The sequence below is a fragment of the Oncorhynchus gorbuscha genome, linkage group LG03, assembly GCF_021184085.1.
Source record: "Oncorhynchus gorbuscha isolate QuinsamMale2020 ecotype Even-year linkage group LG03, OgorEven_v1.0, whole genome shotgun sequence".
Taxonomy (NCBI): domain Eukaryota; kingdom Metazoa; phylum Chordata; class Actinopteri; order Salmoniformes; family Salmonidae; genus Oncorhynchus; species Oncorhynchus gorbuscha.
In genome coordinates, this window is record NC_060175.1 from 54,103,947 (window position 1) to 54,127,853 (window position 23,907).

At 48.0% G+C, this 23,907-nt stretch overlaps 1 protein-coding gene across 3 annotated transcripts in view; it reads right to left on the reverse strand.

Annotated features, from left to right (window-relative positions):
• Window positions 1-8,212: 8,212 nt before the first annotated feature.
• The window catches only part of LOC124020942 (caM kinase-like vesicle-associated protein), a 46,986-nt gene continuing 31,291 nt past the window's right edge, over window positions 8,213-23,907 (reverse strand). For 2 of the 3 annotated variants that reach the window (XM_046336265.1, XM_046336258.1), the window contains exons 3-11: window positions 23,721-23,852; window positions 12,062-12,136; window positions 11,601-11,739; window positions 11,225-11,345; window positions 10,991-11,066; window positions 10,753-10,889; window positions 10,502-10,580; window positions 10,328-10,415; window positions 8,214-10,144 (exon numbers count right to left, since the gene is read on the reverse strand). In XM_046336265.1, coding sequence (XP_046192221.1) covers window positions 9,791-10,144; window positions 10,328-10,415; window positions 10,502-10,580; window positions 10,753-10,889; window positions 10,991-11,066; window positions 11,225-11,345; window positions 11,601-11,739; window positions 12,062-12,136; window positions 23,721-23,852 — 1,201 coding nt within the window. In that variant the 3' untranslated portion in view covers window positions 8,214-9,790. Of the gene's footprint in view, window positions 10,145-10,327; window positions 10,416-10,501; window positions 10,581-10,752; window positions 10,890-10,990; window positions 11,067-11,224; window positions 11,346-11,600; window positions 11,740-12,061; window positions 12,137-23,720; window positions 23,853-23,907 lie in introns of all 3 variants that reach the window. The other variant, XM_046336271.1, reaches the window with a different exon arrangement.

Below are 23,907 nucleotides of genomic sequence, written 5' to 3' on the forward strand. Positions count from 1 at the left end.
TCGGGACAGAGGAGCAGCTTGGGACAGAGGGGCAGCTCGGGACAGAGGGGCAGCTCGGGACAGAGGGGCAGCTCGGGACAGAGGGACAGCTCGGGACAGAGGGACAGAAGGGCAGCTCGGGACAGAAGCAGCCCGGGACTGAGGGGAAGCCCAGGACTGAGAGGAAGCCCAGTACTGAGAGGAAGCCCAGTACTGAGAGGAAGCCCAGTACTGAGAGGAAGCCCAGTATTGAGAGGAAGCCCAGTACTGAGAGGAAGCCCAGTACTGAGATGAAGCCCAGTACTGAGATGAAGCTCAGGCAGGTAGTAGGCTCTGGTAAATCCTGGCTGGCTGGCAGATCTGGAAGAGACTGGTTGTCGGGCAGATCTGGAAGAGACTGGTTGTCTGGCAGATCTGGAAGAGACTGGTTGTCTGGCAGATCTGGAAGAGACTGGCGGCGCTGGGCTGACTGGCGGCGCTGGGCAGACTGGGAGCACTGGCGGCGCTGGGCAGACTGGGAGCACTGGCGGCGCTGGGCAGACTGGGCGCACTGGCGGCGCTGGGCAGACTGTGTGCACTGGCGGCGTTGGGCAGACTGGGAGCACTGGCGGCGCTGGGCAGACTGGGAGCACTGGCGGCGCTGGGCAGACTGGGAGCACTGGCGGCGCTGGGCAGATGGGAGACTCCGGCAGCGCAGGAGAGGAGAAAGGCTCTGGCTGCGCTAAACAGGCGGGAGACTCCTACAGCGCAGGAGAGGAGAAAAGCGCTGGCTGCGCTGAACAGGCGAGGCGCACTGGAGGCCTGGTGCGTGGTGCTGGAACTGGTGGTACTGTATCGAGGACACGCACAGGAAGCCTGGTGCGGGGAGCTGCTACCGGAGGACTGGTGTGTGGAGGTGGCTCTGGATAGACCGGACCGTGCAGGCGCACTGGAGCTCTTGAGCACCGAGCCTGCCCAAGCTTACCTGGCTCGATGCCCACTCTAGCCCAGCCAATAGGAAGGGCTGGTATGTGCCGCACCGGGCTATGCTCCCGCACTGAAAACACAGTGCGCCCCATAGTATAACACGGTGCCTGCCCAGTCTCTCTAGCCCAACGGTGAGCACAGGGAGTTTGCGCAGGTCTCCTACCTGGCATAACTATTATCCCTTCTAGACCCCCCCCCCAATATTTTTTTGGGGGCTGCTTTTCAGTTTTCCTTGCCAACCGTGTTCCCTCATATCGTCGGCTCCTATCTCCGGCTGCCTCTGCTCTCCTTAGTGCCTCCACCTGTTCCCATGGGAGGCGATCTCTTCCGGCCAATATCTCCTCCCAAGTGTAACAACTTTTACCATCCAACACGTCTTCCCATGTCCATTCTCCGAATAATTCATCCTCCTTTTTCTGTTCCAGCTGTCTACGTCCAGTTTACACGCTGCTCCGTCCGTGAGAGGTGGGTGTTTCTGTAACGTCGTTTGTCTGTTGAATGAAGAGAGTCGGACCGAAATGCAGCGTGTAGGTTACTCATGACTTTAATGAAGGAAAACGCGGTACATGAAATAACTGAATACTAAATACAAAAACAACAGAACGGAACGTGAAACTAATTACAGCCTATCTGGTGACTACAACACAGAGACAGGAACAAACACCCACGAAATACAAAGCGAACTCAGGCTACCTAAATACGGTTCCCAATCAGAGACAACGATAAGCACCTGACTCTAATTGAGAATCGCCTCAGGCAGCCAAGCCTATACCACACCCCTAATCAGCCGCGATCCCAAATGATATAAACCCCAATACGAAACACAACATATAAACCCATGTCACACCCTGGCCTACCCAAACATATAACAAAAACACAAAATACAATGACCAAGGCGTGACAGAACCCCCCCCTTAAGGTGCGGACTCCCGGACGCACCTCAAGAGCATAGGGAGGGTCCGGGTGGGCGTCTGTCCATGGTGGCGGTTCTGGCTCGGGACGTGGACCCCACTCCATTAATGTCCTATTTCCTCCCCTTCGCGTCCTGGGATAATCCACCTTCTCCGCCGACCATGGCCTAATAGTCCTCACCCAGATCCCCATATAACTGAGGAGCAGCTCGGGACAGAGGAGCAGCTTGGGACAGAGGGGCAGCTCGGGACAGAGGGGCAGCTCGGGACAGAGGGACAGCTCGGGACAGAGGGGCAGCTCGGGACAGAGGGGCAGCTCGGGACAGAAGCAGCCCGGGACTGAGGGGAAGCCCAGGACTGAGAGGAAGCCCAGTACTGAGAGGAAGCCCAGTACTGAGAGGAAGCCCAGTACTGAGAGGAAGCCCAGTACTGAGATGAAGCCCAGTACTGAGATGAAGCTCAGGCAGGTAGTAGGCTCTGGTAAATCCTGGCTGGCTGGCAGATCTGGAAGAGACTGGTTGTCGGGCAGATCTGGAAGAGACTGGTTGTCTGGCAGATCTGGAAGAGACTGGCAGCACTGGCGGCGCTGGGCTGACTGGCGGCGCTGGGCAGACTGGGAGCACTGGCGGCGCTGGGCAGACTGGGAGCACTGGCGGCGCTGGGCAGACTGGGAGCACTGGCGGCGCTGGGCAGACTGGGCGCACTGGCGGCGCTGGGCAGACTGGGAGCACTGGCGGCGTTGGGCAGACTGGGAGCACTGGCGGCGCTGGGCAGACTGGGAGCACTGGTGGCGCTGGGCAGATGGGAGATTCCGGCAGCGCAGGAGAGGAGAAAAGCGCTGGCTGCGCTGAACAGGCGAGGCGCACTGGAGGCCTGGTGCGTGGTGCTGGAACTGGTGGTACTGTATCGAGGACACGCACAGGAAGCCTGGTGCGGGGAGCTGCTACTGGAGGACTGGTGTGTGGAGGTGGCTCTGGATAGACCGGACCGTGCAGGCGCACTGGAGCTCTTGAGCACCGAGCCTGCCCAAGCTTACCTGGCTCGATGCCCACTCTAGCCCAGCCAATAGGAAGGGCTGGTATGTGCCGCACCGGGCTATGCTCCCGCACTGAAAACACAGTGCGCTCCATAGCATAACACGGTGCCTGCCCAGTCTCTCTAGCCCAACGGTGAGCACAGGGAGTTTGCGCAGGTCTCCTACCTGGCATAACTATTATCCCTTCTAGACCCCCCCCCAATAAAAAATTTTGGGCTGCTTTTCAGTTTTCCTTGCCAACCGTGTTCCCTCATATCGTCGGCTCCTATCTCCGGCTGCCTCTGCTCTCCTTAGTGCCTCCACCTGTTCCCATGGGAGGCGATCTCTTCCGGCCAATATCTCCTCCCAAGTGTAACAACCTTTACCATCCAACACGTCTTCCCATGTCCATTCTCCGAATAATTCATCCTCCTTTTTCTGCTCCAGCTGTCTACGTCCAGTTTACACGCTGCTCCGTCCGTGAGAGGTGGGTGTTTCTGTAACGTCGTTTGTCTGTTGAATGAAGAGTGTCGGACCGAAATGCAGCGTGTAGGTTACTCATGACTTTAATGAAGGAAAACGCGGTACATGAAATAACTGAATACTAAATACAAAAACAACAGAACGGAACGTGAAACTAATTACAGCCTATCTGGTGACTACAACACAGAGACAGGAACAAACACCCACGAAATACAAAGCGAACTCAGGCTACCTAAATACGGTTCCCAATCAGAGACAACGATAAGCACCTGACTCTAATTGAGAATCGCCTCAGGCAGCCAAGCCTATACCACACCCCTAATCAGCCGCGATCCCAAATGATACAAACCCCAATACGAAACACAACATATAAACCCATGTCACACCCTGGCCTACCCAAACATATAACAAAAACACAAAACACAATGACCAAGGCGTGACACCCACTTGGTCTGTTTATTGCTATATTCTCGCGTGGACAGATTTTGACAGGAGTGGAGTCTATCGCATTACTTCTTCCTCTCTGTTAAAACCTCCAAGTGTGGATGTCCGCACCCCCGCGGGAATCGAATTAGCGTAATAAGCTAGAGACGATATGTATCTGTTTTTTTGTTTTGGATGCATCTCAATCCACCATCCACCATTGTCGCACTTCTGCATCTATGGTGACAGAGCTAGAGTGGTGTTTGTCAGACCAAATCAAATCAAATTGTATTTGTCACATACACATGATTAGCAGATGTTAATGCGAGTGTAGCGAAATGCTTGTGCTTCTAGTTCCGACAATGCAGTAATAACCAACAAGTAATCTAACTAACAATTCCAAAACTACTGTCTTATACACACAAGTGTAGGGGGATAAAGAATATGTACATAAAGATATATGAATGAGTGATGGTACAGAGCGGCATAGGCAAGATACAGTAGATGGTATCGAGTACAGTATATACATATGAGATGAGTATGTAAACAAAGTGGCATAGTTAAAGTGGCTTGTGATACATGTATTACATAAAGATGCAGTAGATGATATAGAGTACAGTATATACGTATACATATGAGATTAATAATGTAGGGTATGTAAACATTATATTAGGTAGCATTGTTTAAAGTGGTTAGTGATATATTTGACATAATTTCCCATCAATTCCCATTATTAAAGTGGCTGGAGTTGAGTCAGTGTGTTGGCAGCAGCCACTCAATGTTAGTGGTGGCTGTTTAACTGTCTGATGGCCTTGAGATAGAAGCTGTTTTTCAGTCTCTCGGTCCCAGCTTTGATGCACCTGTACTGACCTCGCCTTCTGGATGATAGCGGGGTGAACAGGCAGTGGCTCGGGTGGTTGTTGTCCTTGATGATCTTTATGGCCTTCCTGTAACATCGGGTGGTGTAGGTGTCCTGGAGGGCAGGTAGTTTGCCCCCGGTGATGCGTTGTGCAGACCTCACTACCCTCTGGAGAGCCTTACGGTTGTGGGCGGAGCAGTTTCCGTACCAGGCGGTGATACAGCCCGCCAGGATGCTCTCGATTGTGCATCTGTAGAAGTTTGTGAGTACTTTTGGTGACAAGCCAAATTTCTTCAGCCTCCTGAGGTTGAAGAGGCGCTGCTGCGCCTTCTTCACGATGCTGTCTGTGTGGGTGGACCAATTCAGTTTGTCTGTGATGTGTATGCCGAGGAACTTAAAACGTACTACCCTCTCCACTACTGTTCCATCGATGTGGATAGGGGGGTGTTCCCTCTGCTGTTTCCTGAAGTCCACAATCATCTCCTTAGTTTTGTTGACGTTGAGTGTGAGGTTATTTTCCTGACACCACACTCCGAGGGCCCTCACCTCCTCCCTGTAGGCCGTCTCGTCGTTGTTGGTAATCAAGCCTACCACTGTTGTGTCGTCCGCAAACTTGATAATTGAGTTGGAGGCGTGCGTGGCCACGCAGTCGTGTTTGAACAGGGAGTACAGGAGAGGGCTCAGAACGCACCCTTGTGGGGCCCCAGTGTTGAGGATCAGCGGGGTGGAGATGTTGTTGGCTACCCTCACCACCTGGGGGCGGCCCGTCAGGATGTCCAGTACCCAGTTGCACAGGGCGGGGTCGAGACCCAGGGTCTCGAGCTTGATGACGAGCTGGGAGGGTACTATGGTGTTAAATGCCGAGCTGTAGTCGATGAGCAGCATTCTCACATAGGTATTCCTCTTGTCAAGATGGGTTAGGGCAGTGTGCAGTGTGGTTGAGATTGCATCGTCTGTGGACCTATTTGGGCGGAAAGCAAATTGGAGTGGGTCTAGGGTGTCAAGTAGGGTGGAGGTGATATGGTCCTTGACTAGTCTCTCAAAGCACTTCATGATGACGGAAGTGAGTGCTACGTGGCGGTAGTAATTTAGCTCAGTTACCTTAGCTTTCTTGGGAACAGGAACAATGGTGCCCCTCTTGAAGCATGTGGGAACAGCAGACTGGGATAGGGATTGATTGAATATGTCCGTAAACACACCAGCCAGCTGGTCTGCGCATGCTCTGAGGGCGCGGCTGGGGATGCCGTCTGGGCCTGCAGGGTTAACACGTTTAAATGTTTTACTCACCTCGGCTGCAGTGAAGGAGAGGCCGCATGTTTTGGTTGCAGGCCGTGTCAGTGGCACTGTATTGTCCTCAAAGCGGGCAAAAAAGTTATTTAGTCTGCCTGGGAGCAAGACATCCTGGTCCGTGAAGGGGCTGGTTTTCTTTTTGTAATCCGTGATTGACTGTAGACCCTGCCACATACCTCTTGTGTCTGAGCCGTTGAATTGAGATTCTACTTTGTCTCTATACTGACGCTTAGCTTGTTTGATTGCCTTGCGGGGGAATAGCTACACTGTTTGTATTCAGTCATGTTTCCAGTCACCTTGCCCTGATTAAAAGCAGTGGTTCCCCCAGTGGCTCTCGCCATGACACATCCCGAAAATCAGTCTTCTCACAAAATCTTCTGTAGTGTCAGAATGGATTGCCTACAAACTATTATGACCCCTCTATGTAACCATGTGATTCTCACGAATACGTACAGTGCATTCGGAAAGTATTCAGACCCCTTGACTTTTCCCACATTTTGTTAAGTTATAGCCTTATTCTCAAATGGATTAAATAAAATAATTTCATCATCAATCTATCATCAATCTACACACAATACCCCATAATGACAAAGCAAAAACAGGTTTTTAGAAATGTTTGCAAAATTCAAAACAGAAATACCTTATTTACATAGGTATTCAGACCCTTTCCTATGAGACTCGAAATTGAGCTCAGGTGCATCCTGTTTCCATTGATCATCCTTGAGATGTTTATACAACTTGAGTGGAGTCTACCTGTGGTAAATTCAATCGATTGGACATGATCTGGAAAGACTACAGGCAGCTGAACCAAATAAGGTCCCACAGTTCACCGTGCATATCAGAGCAAAAACCAAGCCATGAGGTTGAAGAAATTGTCCGTAGAGCTCCGAGACAGGATTGTGAATAAGCACAGATCTGGGGAAGGGTACCAAAACATGTCTGCAGCATTGAAGATCTCCAAGAACACAATGGCCTCCATCATTTTTAAATGGGAGAAGTTTGGAACCACCAAGACTCTTCCTAGCCAAACTGAGCAGTCGGTGGAGAAGGGCCTTGGTCAGGGAGGTGACCAAGAACATGATGGTTACTTTGACAGAGCTCCAGAGTTTCTCTGTGGAGATTGGAGAACCTTCCAGAAGGACAACCTTCCAAAAGGACAACCATCTCTGCAGCACTCCACCAATCAGGCCTTAATGGTAGAGTGGCAAGACGGAATCCACTCCTCAGTAAAAGGCACATGACAGCCTGCTTGGAGTTTATCCAAAGACACCTAGAGGACTCTCAGACCATGAGAAACAAGATTCTCTGGTCTGATGACAAAAACATTACTCCTGGAGGAAACCTTGCACCATCCCGTCGGTGAAACATGGTGGTGCAGCATCGTGCTGTGGGGATGTTTTTCAGCGGCAGGGACTGGGAGACTAGCAAGGATCGCCGAAAAGATAAACAGAGCACTCAGGACCTCAGACTGGGGCAAAGGTTCACCTTCCAACAGAACAACGACCCTAAGCACACAGCCAAGACAATGCAGAAGTGGCTTCGGGACAAATCTCGGAATATCTTTGAGGGGCCCAACCAGAGCCCAGACAGAGCCCAGACTTGAACCCAATCGAACATCTCTGGAGAGACCTGAAAATATTGTGTAGCGACGCTCCCCATCCAACCTGACAGCGCTTGAGTGGATCTACAGAGAAGAAAGGGAGAAAATCCCCAAATACAGGTGTGCCAAGCTTGTATATATCATACCCAAGAAGTCCCAAATGTGGGAAAAGTCAAGAGGTCTGAATTATTTATGTCAGTTGTTTTGAGGGCCACAGGCCTCACAATACTCTTCTGAAGGCCCCCAAGTACCAGTGGAAAAAAATGTATTGAAGTAAACACATCTTTCCTATATCTCTCAGATATAGGACACACTTCCTTTTCATTTTTTTGGGGGGGGGGGACTATCTGTTCCATGTAGTGAAACCCCCCCCCCCCCCCGGCTTAGACAGGGAGTAGACTGTAATGGGTTAACACGGTAGAATTGATGCACAAAAAAAAAATACTGAGCTGGAAAACGGCTTAAATCGAGTTTACTCAGAAAACTTTCAGCTAGATACACTATTTAAAAAAAAAAACTTTTAATAAACTTGTCTGGTAGTGGTGATCGAACGACATATGCTCAGTTGGTCTTGAGCAAGTTGGAAAAGCAGTGTGAGCCACCTTTTGTGTGAGCCACCGTTTGTGACAAACCTCAACCTGCAACTTTTAATAATAAACAAGTAACACAAGTAACACAAGCCAACACCACAAATACATATAAGTAACACAAGTATAATCACATTACTTGCTTTCTTGCTACAGTAGCTACATAGACAATAAAATGCATTTTTTTGTCAGTGTAAATTTCAGCCTCCCCTAATGCAGGATGTGATGACAAAGAATGTATTTTCTGGAAATGATGATGATACGTTTATTTCTCCTTTGATAGCTACTGGACCATAAACCTACACATAGTATTCCAACTCACCTTTTTAGCACAGCTGCAGCACCCATACAGTACATTGTGCATCAACAATATATATTATAACTTGTGAATCACAATACATTTTATTTTAGATTTACAGTCAAGAAATACAGACTACAAATGGGACATGACTCAAAATACAAGAAAACGTACATTCGCTAAATAAATGCATAATACAAGCATATTGTTAAATAATTCACCATACATTAAACTTATAGAATACTTTTTAAACGTGTGAGGATTGATTAAATCATTGCTTTGATTTGTTACTCTTTGTTTTGTGGTGGCTCCCATGATATGAATCAGTCAAAGTGAATTAAGAAAATGTTTTACAGTTATTCATGGGCAAAATGAAATGGCAAAAAAACAAAAACAATCTTGTCAAAAAGTTATGATCTGTTTTAAAATATGTTCTACTGTCCCACACCTATATAGGGACACGTTTTTTTTAATCAACGAGGAATGTGTCATTTGAAAAGCAATCAAGTGGAACCGGCTGGTCATGGCATATGAAAAATAAATCATACTGATCAGTCACAATTAAATCAGATTCTGAAAAGTGTCACAGTTTTATACAGCAATACGAATATTGCTCAGTTCATAGATGTACATAATACTTCGGCAGCACTTCAGCTCAGCTAAAAGATGCTTAAGACGTAAATAACACACTTTAACAGGCTTGACACGATCTTAAACGTACACACAACATGAGCTACTATTTGCAAAATGTTCATAAAGCCCGATACACTATTTTATTGGGATCAGTAATCAAGCATACACATTTTCTCACCAGGTTTCCATCTTCTTTCCAAAGAAAAGGGAGTATACAGAGAGAATATAAGCAGTTATCAGACCATTTCTCAGTCACATTGGGTACGGTACAGCAGAAAACAGATTTTGAGATTGCTCTCTAAGTTGACCTTTAAGGAACCAAAAAGGCTGGCCATCACAAACATGTAGGCGTCTAGGAATTTCACTAAAGGTGTGATTCAGATTCAAACAGATACATTGATAGAATTGAGAATTCGATCAAATAAAAAGTAATTAAGTGAAGAGAAAGTGTGAGACAGAAATTTGCTAGACCTGCTCAAAACAAATGTTAGAGGTATGTATTCCTCACACTCTTTTTTTCCCAAAAGGTGAGTATCAACAAAACTAGAGGGGAAAAGAGTAAGAGGAAAATATAGACAGACCACTCAACCAATCACAGGGTGCAGATAGATAGAACAGACTGTGTGAGATGCTGCTGCACTAATGCTGCAAGAGGGTGAGTGGGGCGGGACGTTAAGCAGATTGTGGATAATCATGGCGCCTTATTTACAGGGTGTGTGTGGTGGGGGACACTGGTCCCGCTTTGTCTAGCCATTCTGATCCTCCTGTGTTTGTGGGGGTGTTTGGAGTGGTGCTGCTGAGTCCCCGTTACACCGTTCCAGGGGCTCGGCCTTTGGCTCCTCAGGAGCTGGGCTGGGCTGGAGCTGGGAGGGGGAACCAGGAGTGATGATGGTGGGTGCATTCTGTGAATAGGGAACCTGGAGGGTGAGTGAGGCCTCTGTGCTGGCAGGGGTGCCCTCAGAACCATCAGCTGGGGGTACTGGAGTGTTGCTCGGGGTGACAGGGCCAGCGGTGGCCCCTGGAACTGGGCTGGAGGCACCGGAGTCACTCTGTTCTGGAGCTCGAAGCCTCTTCATCAGGGTTGTGACCCTTACAGCTTTCTGTGGAAGAGCAAGACCATAGAAGGATGTTTTTAGAACACCATCATCTAACTGAACAGACTGTCCAGTGAATGAATAGAACTTCATATACACAACATTCATGCATTTTGCATACTACGGTGTAGCCCAGTTCAGAATTATTATTTTTTTTTTTTACATTAGTTTGACAGAAAGGAAGAGTACCTTCCACTTGGCTTTGGCAAAGTTCTTTTCAATTTGCCCACACACTCCATCCCTGATGTTCTTGTTGGAGGCTGCATTCCCAGAAATCCTGAAACAAGGGACAGGTCAAAGGGAAACCCACCAAAACACCTGAGAAGACAGAAATGGGTATGCATTTCAATCTTGGATCCATACCATTCATGGTTGATGGCCTCCTGTGCAGTCAGTCTTTGATCCTGCTCCACTTCCATCAGACATGACACCAGGCTTTTCGCTGTGGACGAAATCGACAAGAACGATACAGTACACATCTGCTCTTTCTCGCCTCTGGTGCAATAAAGTGGACATGCCTAAGAACCATAGTTTTTCCATCTAGCTGCTTTACTGGTTTAAAAATGTGATATGTAGTACTGCATTCTGATTTGAAATAACATGACTCTTTATACCTGAGTCAGATATGTCATCCCAGTACGGTGAGTCAAACTCATAGTCTCCCGACAGAATCTTGCGGAAAAGGTTTTTGTCGTGGTTATCATAGTCTTCATCTTCCGTTTCGTCGTAGAAAGGGGGGTTTCCTGACAGGCTGGAGGAAGGGAAAACGAGACGTTTGATCGTCACCTGAGATGGGCAATGACATTAATACACTGCAAACTTTAGTGAACTTAGGTGGTAAAGAACACTCACAGAATATACATGATGACCCCGATGGCCCAGCAATCCACTGGCCTTCCGTACCTCTGACGTCCCACCACCTCAGGAGCTGCAGGAAGACACACATAATCCAATATTTTATTAATAGGAAAATGGAATGCCCAGAGGTAGCAAGATGGTGTCCGGCCTCTAAAGTTGGCCAAACATTCATGCCAAACCCATCTGCCCCCATACGTCTATGATCTGCCCTCCTCCCTACCCCCTCACCAAGGTACTCTGGGGTTCCACAGGGGTCCTTGATGAGTCCGTTCTCCAGCTTGGCCAGGTGGAAGTCACTGATCACTATTTTGGAGTGCTTCAGGCGGTTGAAGTACACCAAGTTCTCCAGCTGTGTGAGACAAAACAACGTGCACATTTATATATGTGAATACATCATCATTAATTTTTGTTATGTAGAAAGCATGACAAAATATAGATAATTGCCAGGTTATAGAATTACTCAGGGTGCCATTCAATACATTTTTATTTCAGGCAGAGGGCAAAGTAGCTTAATTTCTAATGCTGGCACCCAAGTGAGTGGCCTGTGGTGTAATAGCCACTATGCAACACTAGATGGGAGCAGTGTGCTGAGTGTGCAGTATACCTTGAGGTTCCTGTGAACAATTCTCTGGGAGTGCAAATAGGCCACGGCTTCCAACACCTGTCTGACAACGTTGCTGGTGTCCTTCTCTGAGTAGTAGCCTTGGTCTAAGATCCAGTCAAAGACCTCTCTGCCTGTAGCTCTGCAGAGAACATACAACATATGATATGACAGTGGTTTTCTCTGTAGCATTCAAATGTACTGTAGGCCTCTTGCAACACTCAATAAGTCAAATCAACTCTCAGATAAGACGAGATTCTCCTGCAGAATATGGGAAATAGACATTTCACACAGGGGTTCAGAAAGGGAAGCATACATTGAAAAGTCTGCAGGATGTAGTCTATCTTTTTGTACACTCCTTAAAATGGTGTAAACTGGGAGGGAACCACAATGACTTCAAGGGAATGAGTACAAAAAATGAAAAAAATAAGCAACATCATTCAATCATTTCCAATAACACTCACAGCTCCAGGAAGAGGAAGTACTCCTTTCTAGTTTCAAAGACATCAACCAGCTGGAGGATGTTATGATGTTTTACCCTGTTAAAAAGGGAGACACAGAAGGAAACAGAGAGAGACATAAGACAATATTATATATCAAGCAATTATAAGATTAACTAGCAATCATCAAAATATATGACATTTAATTATTTGTATCAGTGGTTTAATGACTTAATAACCATTAGAGAATTGGACCATTTACAATTTAATGTGAAATTCATATTCTGAAATGCCTGCTCATGCACTAAATAAAATCAGTAGGGGAGAGTGGGGCAAATTGAGCCTAAGGGGTAAGTTGAGCCACCCGTGTTTCTAGGAAACCATACACACAATGTATAACTTGACCAAATATTTAATATTTCATGGAGTCTGCAAAGGAAGAAACCACATGGAAGAAGGGGTAAGGAAGTTAGGTCCAAAAAAACACATTTCAACAAGTACAAATACATTTATTGTGAAGTTGGACCCGCTCCAAAATGGACCTGACCTTTCCCACCCGGACCCGATATGCATAAAAACATATTTTTAATATAGAGACCTATTCCGAACGGACCTGAGGACAACTAGACCTGTACCCTATAGACCTGGTCTGAGTGAAGGAAGCAGCTGAAAAGTCAAGTTTTTAAGCTACTTTATCAACAGGAGCTGATAAAGCGCGAGGTACAGGAGGGAGAGAGAGCTGTACCTCTAGCAGACGAGGAGATGAGGGAGTGTTACTGTGAGCGAGTGAAATGGGGAGCAGGGAGGAGGGAGAGAGAGATGAGGGACAGCAACCAACCAAGCTGACTCGTGCTATAGTAGAATAATACCTGCCATAGATAGGTTATTTATCATCCAATATGATTAAATAGTACCAGTCTTGACTACATCAAACCGAGAAGATACTCTGAACAAAAATATCAACGCAACATGCAACAATTCCAAATGTTAAACTCAGTTACAGTTCATATAAGGAAATCAGTCTAATAAAATCATTAGGCCCTAATCTCAGGATTTCACATGATTGGGAATACAGATATGCATCTGTTAGTTACAGATACCTTAAATAAAAACAGAGGAGCGTGGATCAGAAAACCAGTCAGTATCTGGTATGACCACCATTTGCCTCATGCAGTTTGACACTTCTCCTTCGCATATGAGTTGATATGGCCTGTAGAATGTTGTCCCGCTCCTCTTCAATTCTTGTGCGAGGTTGCTGGATAACGGTGGGAACTGGAACACTCCGTTGTTCAAGTCGATCCCGAGGATCCCAAACATGTTCAATGGGTGACATGTCTGGTGAATATGCCGTCCATGGAAGAACTGGGACATTTTTAGCTTCCAGGAATTGTGTACAGATCCTGGCGACACGGGGCCGTGCATTATCATGCTGAAACATGAGGTGATGGCAGCGGATGAATGGCACAACGATGGCCCTCAGGATCTCGTCATAGTATGTCTGTGTATTAAAATATCCGTGAATGAAAGAAAACTGTGTTCAGTGTCCATTAATCATTTTGTTCAAAATCAGCAAACCGCTCGCCCACACATCTGCCCATGTCACGAGTGGCGCTCGGCGGTCGTCGTCACCGGCCTATTAGCTGCCATTGATTGTCTTTCCTCCCCCTCCTTGTATGTTGATTGGTAGCACCTGTTTATATATGATTAGTTTGTCTTTATTAGACAGCCGGCCCGCCTGGTTGTTGTGCGGGATTATTTCAGTGTAACCTTCGGCTCTGTTGTAGTGGTACGTGTTAGTGCCTGGTCGTGACGTTTCCGTCGTACATTTTCATTCCCTGTGTTTGGGGCCGTTACTATTGTGAGCACCCTGTGGTGCGTTGGTGCTATTAAAGACGCACAGCATTGCACTCTCTGTCTCCTGCGTTTGACTCCACACCCACGACACCCGCAGCATTACAGAATCCCGCACCTAAATCAAATTGAATGGAGTCAGCAGGAGCAACAGCCAACCCTCTCCCATCGATGGAGGAACGGGTTCTCCACCACACCACCGTTCTCCATCGGATCGGATCCGCGATGGATCAAGTGATGGAGAGAATGGACTGATGGGAGAGGAGTGGTCTCCTCTCTCCACCTTCGGCACCCCCGGCTCCGGACTCCCCATCACTCGACTCCAGCACCCTCCGTCTGACGCTACCGAGGGCTTATGATGGAGCGGCGGCGGGTTACCAGGGGTTTCTGCTTCAGCTGGAGCTATACCTGGCCACCGTTAGACCCACTCCCTCAGGAGCGGAGAGGGTGAGTGTCCTCATCTCCTGCCTCACGGGTCGTGCTCTGGAGTGGGCGAACGCAGTCTGGAATGGCCCAGACTCAGCGCGGGAGCACTACCCAGAGTTTTCCCTCCGCTTCCGTGCCGTGTTTGATCACCCTCTAGACGGCCGAGCGGTGGGAGAACGACTTTTTCATCTCAGGCAGGAGAGGAGGAGCGCCCAGGATTACGCGCTGGAGTTCCGGACCTTGGCAGCCGGATCTGGGTGGAACGACAGGGCCCTTATGGACCACTACAGGTGTAGTCTCCGAGAGGACGTCCGCCGGGAGTTAGCGTGTCGGGACACCACTCTGTCACTGGATCAGCTGATTGACATGTCCATTCGATTGGACAATCTGCTGGCTGCCCACGGGCATTCAGAGAGAGTCCTGTGCGTTCCACCACCCAGCCCCTCCGCTCCCATTCCGATGGAGTTGGGAGGGGCTGCGTCGAGGGGTACCGGAGGAGGAGGCCTTCCCTGCACCAACTGTGGTCGGACAGGACACACGTCTGATCGGTGCTGGGGGGGTCCGTCTGGGAGTAGAGATGGCAGGCGGAACGCTTCTCGATCATCCCAGGTGAGTCTGCATCAAACTCACCCAGAACCCCCTGTTGGCCACATGTTTGTCTTAACCTGTTTTCTTCACTGTTTTCCCTCTTCCCAGCATAGGGCACTAGTCGATTCAGGCGCAGCTGGGAACTTTATGGATCGCGGCCTCAACCTTAAGTTAGGGGTTCCGCTGGTGCCGATAGATTCTCCTTTCCCCGTGCACTCCCTAGATAGCCGGCCATTAGGGTCAGGGATGGTCAGGGAGACCACGGTCCCACTGGACATGGTGACGCAGGGGAATCATAGGGAGCGTATCAGTTTTTTTATTATTGATTCGCCTGCGTTTCCAGTGGTGCTGGGGACTCCCTGGCTGGCCCGGCACAATCCTAAAATTTAGTGGAAACAGGGGTTCTCCAGGGGTGGTCAGAGGAGTGTTCTGGAAGGTGTTTGGGAGTTTCCATCGGTGCCACGTCTGTGGAGAGTCCAGACCAGGGTTCCACGGTGTGCGTTCCCCCCTGAGTATGCCGATTTGGCAATCGCTTTCAGTAAAGTGAAAGCGACTAAATTACCACCTTATCGACCGGGAAGGGATTGTACGATAGATCTCCAGGTAGACGCTGCGCTTCCCAAGAGTCACGTGTACCCGCTGTCCCAGGAGGAGATGTTGGCAATGGAGACATATGTCACGGAGTCGCTGGGACAGGGGTACATTCGGCCCTCCATTTCACCCGTCTCCTCGAGTTTCTTTTTTGTGAGGAAAAAGGAGGGAGGTTTGCGTTCGTGTATTGATTATAGAGGTCTAAACACCATCACAGTGGGGTATAGTTACCCTCTACCTCTCATCGCTACGGCGTATTCGGAAGGGAGACGAGTGGAAAACAGCATTTAGTACCACATCAGGCCACTATGAGTACCTCGTCATGCCGTATGGGTTAAAAAATGCTCCAGCCGTTTTTCAATCCTTTGTAGACGAGATTCTCAGGGACCTGCACGGGCAGGGAGTGGTTGTTTATATCGATGACATTCTGATCTACTCGGCCACTCACACCGCGCATGTGTCTCTGGTGCGCAAGGTGCTTGGTAGACTGCTGGAGCATGACCTATACGTCAAGGCTGAGAAATGCGTGTTCTCTAAACGAGCCGTCTCTTTTCTGGGATATCGCATTTCCACCTCTGGTGTAGTGATGGAGGGTGACCGCATTAGGGCCGTGCGTAATTGGCCGACTCCAACCACGGTAAAGGAGGTGCAGCGGTTTTGGGGTTTTGCCAACTACTACCGGAGGTTTATCCGGGGTTTTGGCCAGATAGCGGCTCCCATTACCTCACTGCTGAAGGGGGGTCCGGTGCGGTTGCAGTGGTCAGCAGAGGCGAACGGAGCGTTCAACAAGTTGAAGGCGCTGTTCACTGATGTGCCCGTTTTGGCGCATCCGGACCCCTCTCTAACATTCATAGTGGAGGTGGACGCGTCCGAGGCTGGGGTGGGTGCCGTGCTATCGCAGTGCTCGGGTACGCCGCCAAAACTCCGCCCCTGCGCTTTCTTCTCAAGGAAGCTCAGCCCAGCGGAGCGTAACTATGATGTGGGGGACCGGGAGTTGCTAGCGGTGGTTAGAGCTCTGAAGGTGTGGAGACACTGGCTTGAGGGGGCTAAGCACCCTTTTCTCATCTGGACCGACCACCAGAACCTGGAGTATATTCGGGCAGCTAGGAGACTTAACCCACGTCAGGCAAGTTGGGCCATATTCTTCACCCGGTTCCGGTTTACTTTGTCTTATAGACCAGGCTCCCAGAACGTAAAGGCTGACGCACTGTCCCGCCTTTACGACACGGAGGATGGGTCCACTGAACCTGCTCCCATCCTTCCCGCCTCAAAGCTGGTAGCACCAGTGGTATGAGAGGTGGACTCGGATATTGAGCGGGCGTTACGGGCTGAACCCGCGCCTCCTCAGTGTCCAGCGGGGCGAAGGTACGTGCCGCTTGGTGTTTGGGACAAGCTGATTCGGTGGGATCATGTCCTACCATCCTCGGGTCACCCTGGGGTGACGAGGACAGTGGGGAGCCTTCAGGGGAGGTATTGGTGGCCTACTTTGGCTAAGGACGTTAAGGGTTATGTCTCCTCCTGTTCAGTGTGAGCTCAGAGTAAGGCTCCTAGACACCTTCCTAGAGGGAAGTTACAACCCCTCCCCGTTCCACAGCGGCCATGGTCACATCTGTCCATAGATTTCCTGACCGATCTTCCGCCGTCTCAGGGGAACACCACGGTTTTAGTGATTGTGAATCGGTTCTCTAAGTCCTGCAGTCTCCTCCCGTTGCCCGGTGTTACGAATCCCTTTTGGCCCGACAGTCTAGGGGGGATGGTAATGAGACCCGTAACATAACTCATGCAAATTATTATTGTGACAAAGTAAAAGTGTGAACGAAATAACCATGACAACAGAAATCTACCTTCAAACTCCAGGTTTATTTATAAACACACGGTAATGGGGGGAGCAGGAAAAGGGGCTGAGCTGGACCCAAGGAAAGAAACAATAAATATACAAAAACACACCCCTAAGCTAGACTAGCCTACTTTAACAGCTAACCAAAAATACAGTGGGTGGTCCGCCCAGTTCTACCTAGTGTATTTAACAAAGTTCACCTACGGGTAGTGTATGCCCATGGGCGACTGGTCTTGGTTTCCCCTTTTTCCCACCAGCAATCAAACACAAACACCATAAACAAAAACAATACTCACAGGTGATGACAAAGTGCTATGGAGGTGCTTAAAACAAAAGAGAGGTTAAGACACAAAGCGAGAGTGAAACACAGAGACCTACAGACATGGCATTTACAGAGAGATTGAGCTGAGCTGAGCTGAGCTGAGCTTTAGAACAAACAAATGATGGGGTTTTTAAACCATGGGGAAGGAACTGTGATAGGTCAGGAAATAGGAGGAGGTGTGTCTTCTGATTGATGATTGATTGTTGACTGATTGGGGAGTGATGATTTTCACCTGTGAGGGGAGAAGGAGAGAAAAGAAACACACACAGGATACACACACACAGGATAACTGTATCTGTAACACTCCCACCCTTAAAAGAGCAACCCTAGGGGTTGCGACTATAGTATTTCAATGAATACTCACAACAAAGCAACAACCTTGCAAAACATACAGAAATCATTTTCACACACGAGACAAAGCATCTGCCAACACATTATCTTAACAAAAACTGGTTACCCGATTTTGTCTTCGGTAACGGTCCGACACAATCAACCACCACATGCTCGAATGGTTCACCTATGACAGGTATGGGACAAAGAGGAGCGGGAGGAATAACCTGATTTGGTTTTCCTGTTATCTGACATGTGTGGCATGTCCGACAGAACTGAGCCACATCTTGTTTTAAACCTGGCCAAAAGAAATGTCGAAGGATCCGATCATAAGTTTTTGTGATTCCTAAATGACCAGACCACTGGTGATCATGAGCAAGGGATAACACATTTTGTCGAAAGGCTGTAGGAATCACTATTTGGTAAACAGCATTCCAATCTCCATCCGCGTCAACATGGGATTTCCATTTACGCATAAGGAGATTACCATCAATGAAGTAAGCCACGTTCTTCTTCTTCACATCTTCCAATGAGACAACACTAGAAAAACATTTAGCAAGCTTGTTGTCAACCTTTTGGTTAGCAATCAGCTGCTCACGAGTGACTGGTAACTGTATTGCATCAGCAATAAGTTCAACGTTCTTTGCATCTTTCCTGGGCTGTTTGTCAGAGGTGATCAGCTTCTCAGAGGTATCACACAATCCATCTTCTTGATCAACCTCTTTGAACAGTACAGTGTTCGACAAATCTATCACGTCACCCTCTTGTCGTGCCTGAGCACGAGTGACAGCACAAGCGGGGAACACATGTGGATAACTCTGTGCCAGCTCATTCGAGAGAGAATGGTCACTTTTATCCAATACTTCCATTACGGGTACTACCTTTCCTCCGGCAATACCGTTACCCATTATAAAGGTCACACCTTTCACTGGCAACATAGGACGTACCCCCACTCTGAATATTCCACTGATTAACTCAGAGTGTACATTTACAAAGTGCAATGGTACTGGGACAAAACCCATTTCAATACCCTGCACTAACACACTGGAACCACAGTATGTATCGTCAGATAAGGGCAACACATCAGACAATATAAATGACTGCGCCACACCAGTATCTCTAAGGATTTTAACCGGTCGCTGAGACGCTTCGTCATTCGTTAGGGACACAAACCCCTCGAAAATGAATGGTTCATAACGGCGGTCGGGGACTGAGACTTTCAAACTACAGTTACCCTGAGGCACCTGTTTTGTTGCCGACCTCTTAACCGTACGAATTAGAGCAACACCTGTTGGTGGCTTGGCACGAAGAGGCATCACTTGTTTGCGTTTAAGCAGGAAGCAATCATTAATCATATGTCCTACTTTATGACAATAGAAACATGGACGCTCATTCTTCTGGCGTGCTTGACATACTACTGCTGGCCGACTAGGGCTAAAGGTAGGAAACTCAGTGGCTCTACTCTCGGTTTGAGCCGAAAACACACTCTTGTGCGTCAACACAAACTCGTCTGCCAACACAGACGCTTCTGCCAGACAGGATACTTTCTGTTCGTTTAGGTAAACTACAATGCGTTCGGGTAAGCAATTTTTTAACTCTTCCAACAAGATTAACTCCCGGAGAGAGTTGAAATCAGTTACCTTACTAGCAGCATGCCATTTATCAAACAGATTTATTTCCCTTGTCTCTAGCAAATTCCACATAAGTCTTACTAGAAGACTTTCTATGAGACCTAAATCTCTGTCGGTATGCCTCAGGCACAATCTCATAGGCACGAAGAACAGTAGCTTTGACCACTTCGTAATTCAAACTGTCCTCCAGAGGTAACGCTGACAAAACCTCTTGGGCTTTACCAGTTAATTTACACTGAAGTAATAGGCACCATACCTCTTCAGGCCATTTCAATGCTACGGCTATACGCTCAAATACACAAAAATAGGAGTCAACCTCTGACTCTCTGAACAAAGGTACTAAGGCAATCTGCCTACTAATGTCAAACGTGTTTGACACAGCAGGTGAGGACGGCTCACAAACAGGCACAGTAGGACCGGAGGCTAGCCTCGCTGTCTCTGCCTCCAGTTCCATCTGGCGCATTTTGAACTCCAACTGCCTTTGTTCTCTGTCTGCCTCAATTTTACAGATCTCCAAATGCCGTTGTTCTCGTTCTTTTTCTGCTTCTATTTTACACATCTCCAATTGGAGAGTCTCTTGCCTAATTTGGGCTCTCTCTTCCACCTCCAGTTGGAACTGTGCTAAACGGACATCCCTCCTGGCATCACCATTTGACAGTGGGGAGAGTGGATCAAAACGGGACAATGTGGCTGGTGTTTTAGCCTCGCCCTCATTATCAGACACCAATGGGCTTACAGGAGCAGCAACATCCCCTACAGGGGTAGTAGGCTCAGGCAGCGGTAACACAAGCACCTGTTCTTCCAACAATACTGTTATGCAGGTGAATGAGGACCCAAAAGCGACTTTACCGAAACAGAGTTTATTCCAAGTCAAAACAGGAATACAGAAACCCTCTAGACAGTAGAGGGGAACAACTGAAGATGCGACCACAGACTGCAGGTCGCTTCGGGAAGGCGCAGGCCGTAGCTGATCAAGACACCTGCTCACACGCAGCATCTGAAGAAGGCAAAAAAACATGACAGGACGGAACGAGGACAAGAACAGCGAACATCAAACAAGGATCCGACAAGGACAGAAGCGGAAAACAGAGGGAGAAATAGGGACTCTAATGAGAGGGCAAAATAGGGGACAGGTGTGAAAGAGTAAATGAGGTAGTTAGGAGAATGAGGAACAGCTGGGAGCAGGAATGGAACGATAGAGAGAGAGAGCGAGAGAGGGAGAGAGGGAGGGGGAGAGAGAGGGATAGAAAGAGGGAAACCTAATAAGACCAGCAGAGGGAAACGAATAGAAGGGGAAGCACAGGGACAAGACATGATAATCAATGACAAAATATGACAGTACCCCCCCACTCACCGAGCGCCTCCTGGCGCACTCGAGGAGGAACCCTGGCGGCAACGGAGGAAATCATCAATCAACGAACGGTCCAGCACGTCCCGAGATGGAACCCAACTCCTCTCCTCAGGACCGTAACCCTCCCAATCCACTAAGTACTGGTGACCACGTCCCCGAGAACGCATGTCCATGATCTTCCGTACCTTGTAAATAGGAGCGCCCTCGACAAGGATGGGGGGAGGGAAGACGAACGGGGCGCGAAGAAAAGGCTTGACACAGGAGACATGGAAGACAGGGTGGACGCGACGAAGATGTCGCGGAAGAAGCAGTCGCACAGCGACAGGATTGACGACCTGAGAGACACGGAACGGACCAATGAACCGCGGAGTCAACTTGCGAGAAGCTGTTGTAAGGGGAAGGTTACGAGTGGAAAGCCACACTCTCTGACCGCGACAATACCTAGGACTCTTAATCCTACGTTTATTGGCGGCTCTCACAGTCTGCGCCCTGTAACGGCAAAGTGCAGACCTGACCCTCCTCCAGGTGCGCTCACAACGTTGGACAAAAGCCTGAGCGGAGGGAACGCTGGACTCGGCGAGCTGGGATGAGAACAGAGGAGGCTGGTACCCAAGACTACTCTGAAACGGAGATAGCCCGGTAGCAGACGAAGGAAGCGAGTTGTGAGCGTATTCTGCCCAGGGGAGCTGTTCTGCCCAAGACGCAGGGTTTCGAAAAGAAAGGCTGCGTAATATGCGACCAATCGTCTGATTGGCCCTTTCTGCTTGACCGTTAGACTGGGGATGAAAACCGGAAGAGAGACTGACGGAAGCACCAATCAAACGACAGAACTCCCTCCAAAACTGTGACGTGAATTGCGGGCCTCTGTCTGAAACGGCGTCTAACGGAAGGCCATGAATTCTGAACACATTCTCAATGATGATTTGTGCCGTCTCCTTAGCGGAAGGAAACTTAGCGAGGGGAATGAAATGTGCCGCCTTAGAGAACCTATCGACAACCGTAAGAATAACAGTCTTCCCCACAGACGAAGGCAGACCGGTAATAAAGTCTAAGGCGATGTGAGACCATGGTCGAGAAGGAATGGGAAGCGGTCTGAGATGACTGGCAGGAGGAGAGTTACCTGACTTAGTCTGCGCGCAGTCCGAACAAGCAGCCACGAAATGGAGCAGGAACGGAACGATAGAGAGAGAGAGCGAGAGAGGGAGAGAGGGAGGGGGAGAGAGAGGGATAGAAAGAGGGAAAGAACCTAATAAGACCAGCAGAGGGAAACGAATAGAAGGGGAAGCACAGGGACATGATAATCAATGACAAAACATAACAAATACATTTAATACTAGCCGTTTAACCTCCGCCTTAACTAAACTCTGCGGAATCGATACTGAATAATGGTCAGCCAAGGTCATTAAATCAACTCTACGACATTTGTCAAAAACCTCCCACGAAGGGTTATCCAAAAAGGATCTCAAATCAAAAGTAGTCATTTTACACTACTTCACAATTGCCAAAGAAAATAGCAAACACTAATGCTACTTCAGCTATGACGCTCAACACTGAACTATACCACTACAACAATCTACATGAGCGGCATGGGTGTCAGTTATGACATATCCCGGATGAGGCCCCACTTATGTTACGAATCCCTTTTGGCCCGACAGTCTAGGGGGGATGGTAATGAGACCCGTAACATAACTCATGCAAATTATTATTGTGACAAAGTAAAAGTGTGAACGAAATAACCACGACAACAGAAATCTACCTTCAAACTCCAGGTTTATTTATAAACACACGGTAATGGGGGGAGCAGGAAAAGGGGCTGAGCTGGACCCAAGGAAAGAAACAATAAATATACAAAAACACACCCCTAAGCTAGACTAGCCTACTTTAACAGCTAACTAACTAACCAAAAATACAGTGGGTGGTCCGCCCAGTTCTACCTAGTGTATTTAACAAAGTTCACCTACGGGTAGTGTATGCCCATGGGCGACTGGTCTTGGTTTCCCCTTTTTCCCACCAGCAATCAAACACAAACACCATAAACAAAAACAATACTCACAGGTGATGACAAAGTGCTATGGAGGTGCTTAAAACAAAAGAGAGGTTAACTAGGCAAGTCAATTAAGAACAAATTCTTATTTTCAACGACAGCATAAGAACAGCAGGTTAACTGCCTTGTTCAGGGGTAGAATGATTTTTTACCTTGTCAGCTTGGGGATTTGGTCTTGCAACCTTTCGGTTAATTAGGTATTTAACGGAATCTTGATTGGCATATTTTATTCACAGTTTTAAGTTAAATAATGTTTTAATTAATGGAATCCCAATAGTTTCAATTTCATTTTAATATTTGTTTTTAAAATTACTGATGGGTCTGTGACTCTTTCTACTTCAAATTCAAGACTGGACTGGACTGGACTGGACTGGACTGGACTGCTCAAGAGATATTGCTTTATTGTAACTATTTGTTACAGGCAAATGGATCATTCAAGCTGAACAGGACTGGTGTTTATGGGAATGTTATAGAGATGTTATGGAAACATTACGGGGATGCTATGGAAACAAGAACGTTAGTATTTAGTAACCATTATTAACTCATTTCTGTTAACTATCTCTACTGCCCCCCCGCCATTTCAATTGCATACATGTGAATTGTAAAACTAGAGATAATCGTAACAGAATGATTCATGCTTTCCTGTGGCATTTCAGACGCCAAGGATAAAGCTTTGCATTAATGAATAAGCCAAAAACTGAATTTCACTCACATATTCAAGATCACAATTTCATTCTTGGCAGCTTTCCTCACTTTCCTCCCGTCCTTTTTCAAAAACTTTTTACAGGTGAACATTTTGAGTGTGTTCTTATCCTTCGCTCTGAAGATCTCACAGAACTCCTCCCTTAAATCAGGACCACACACAAGAACAAACAAGAGAAACATTTTAAAACGGTCAA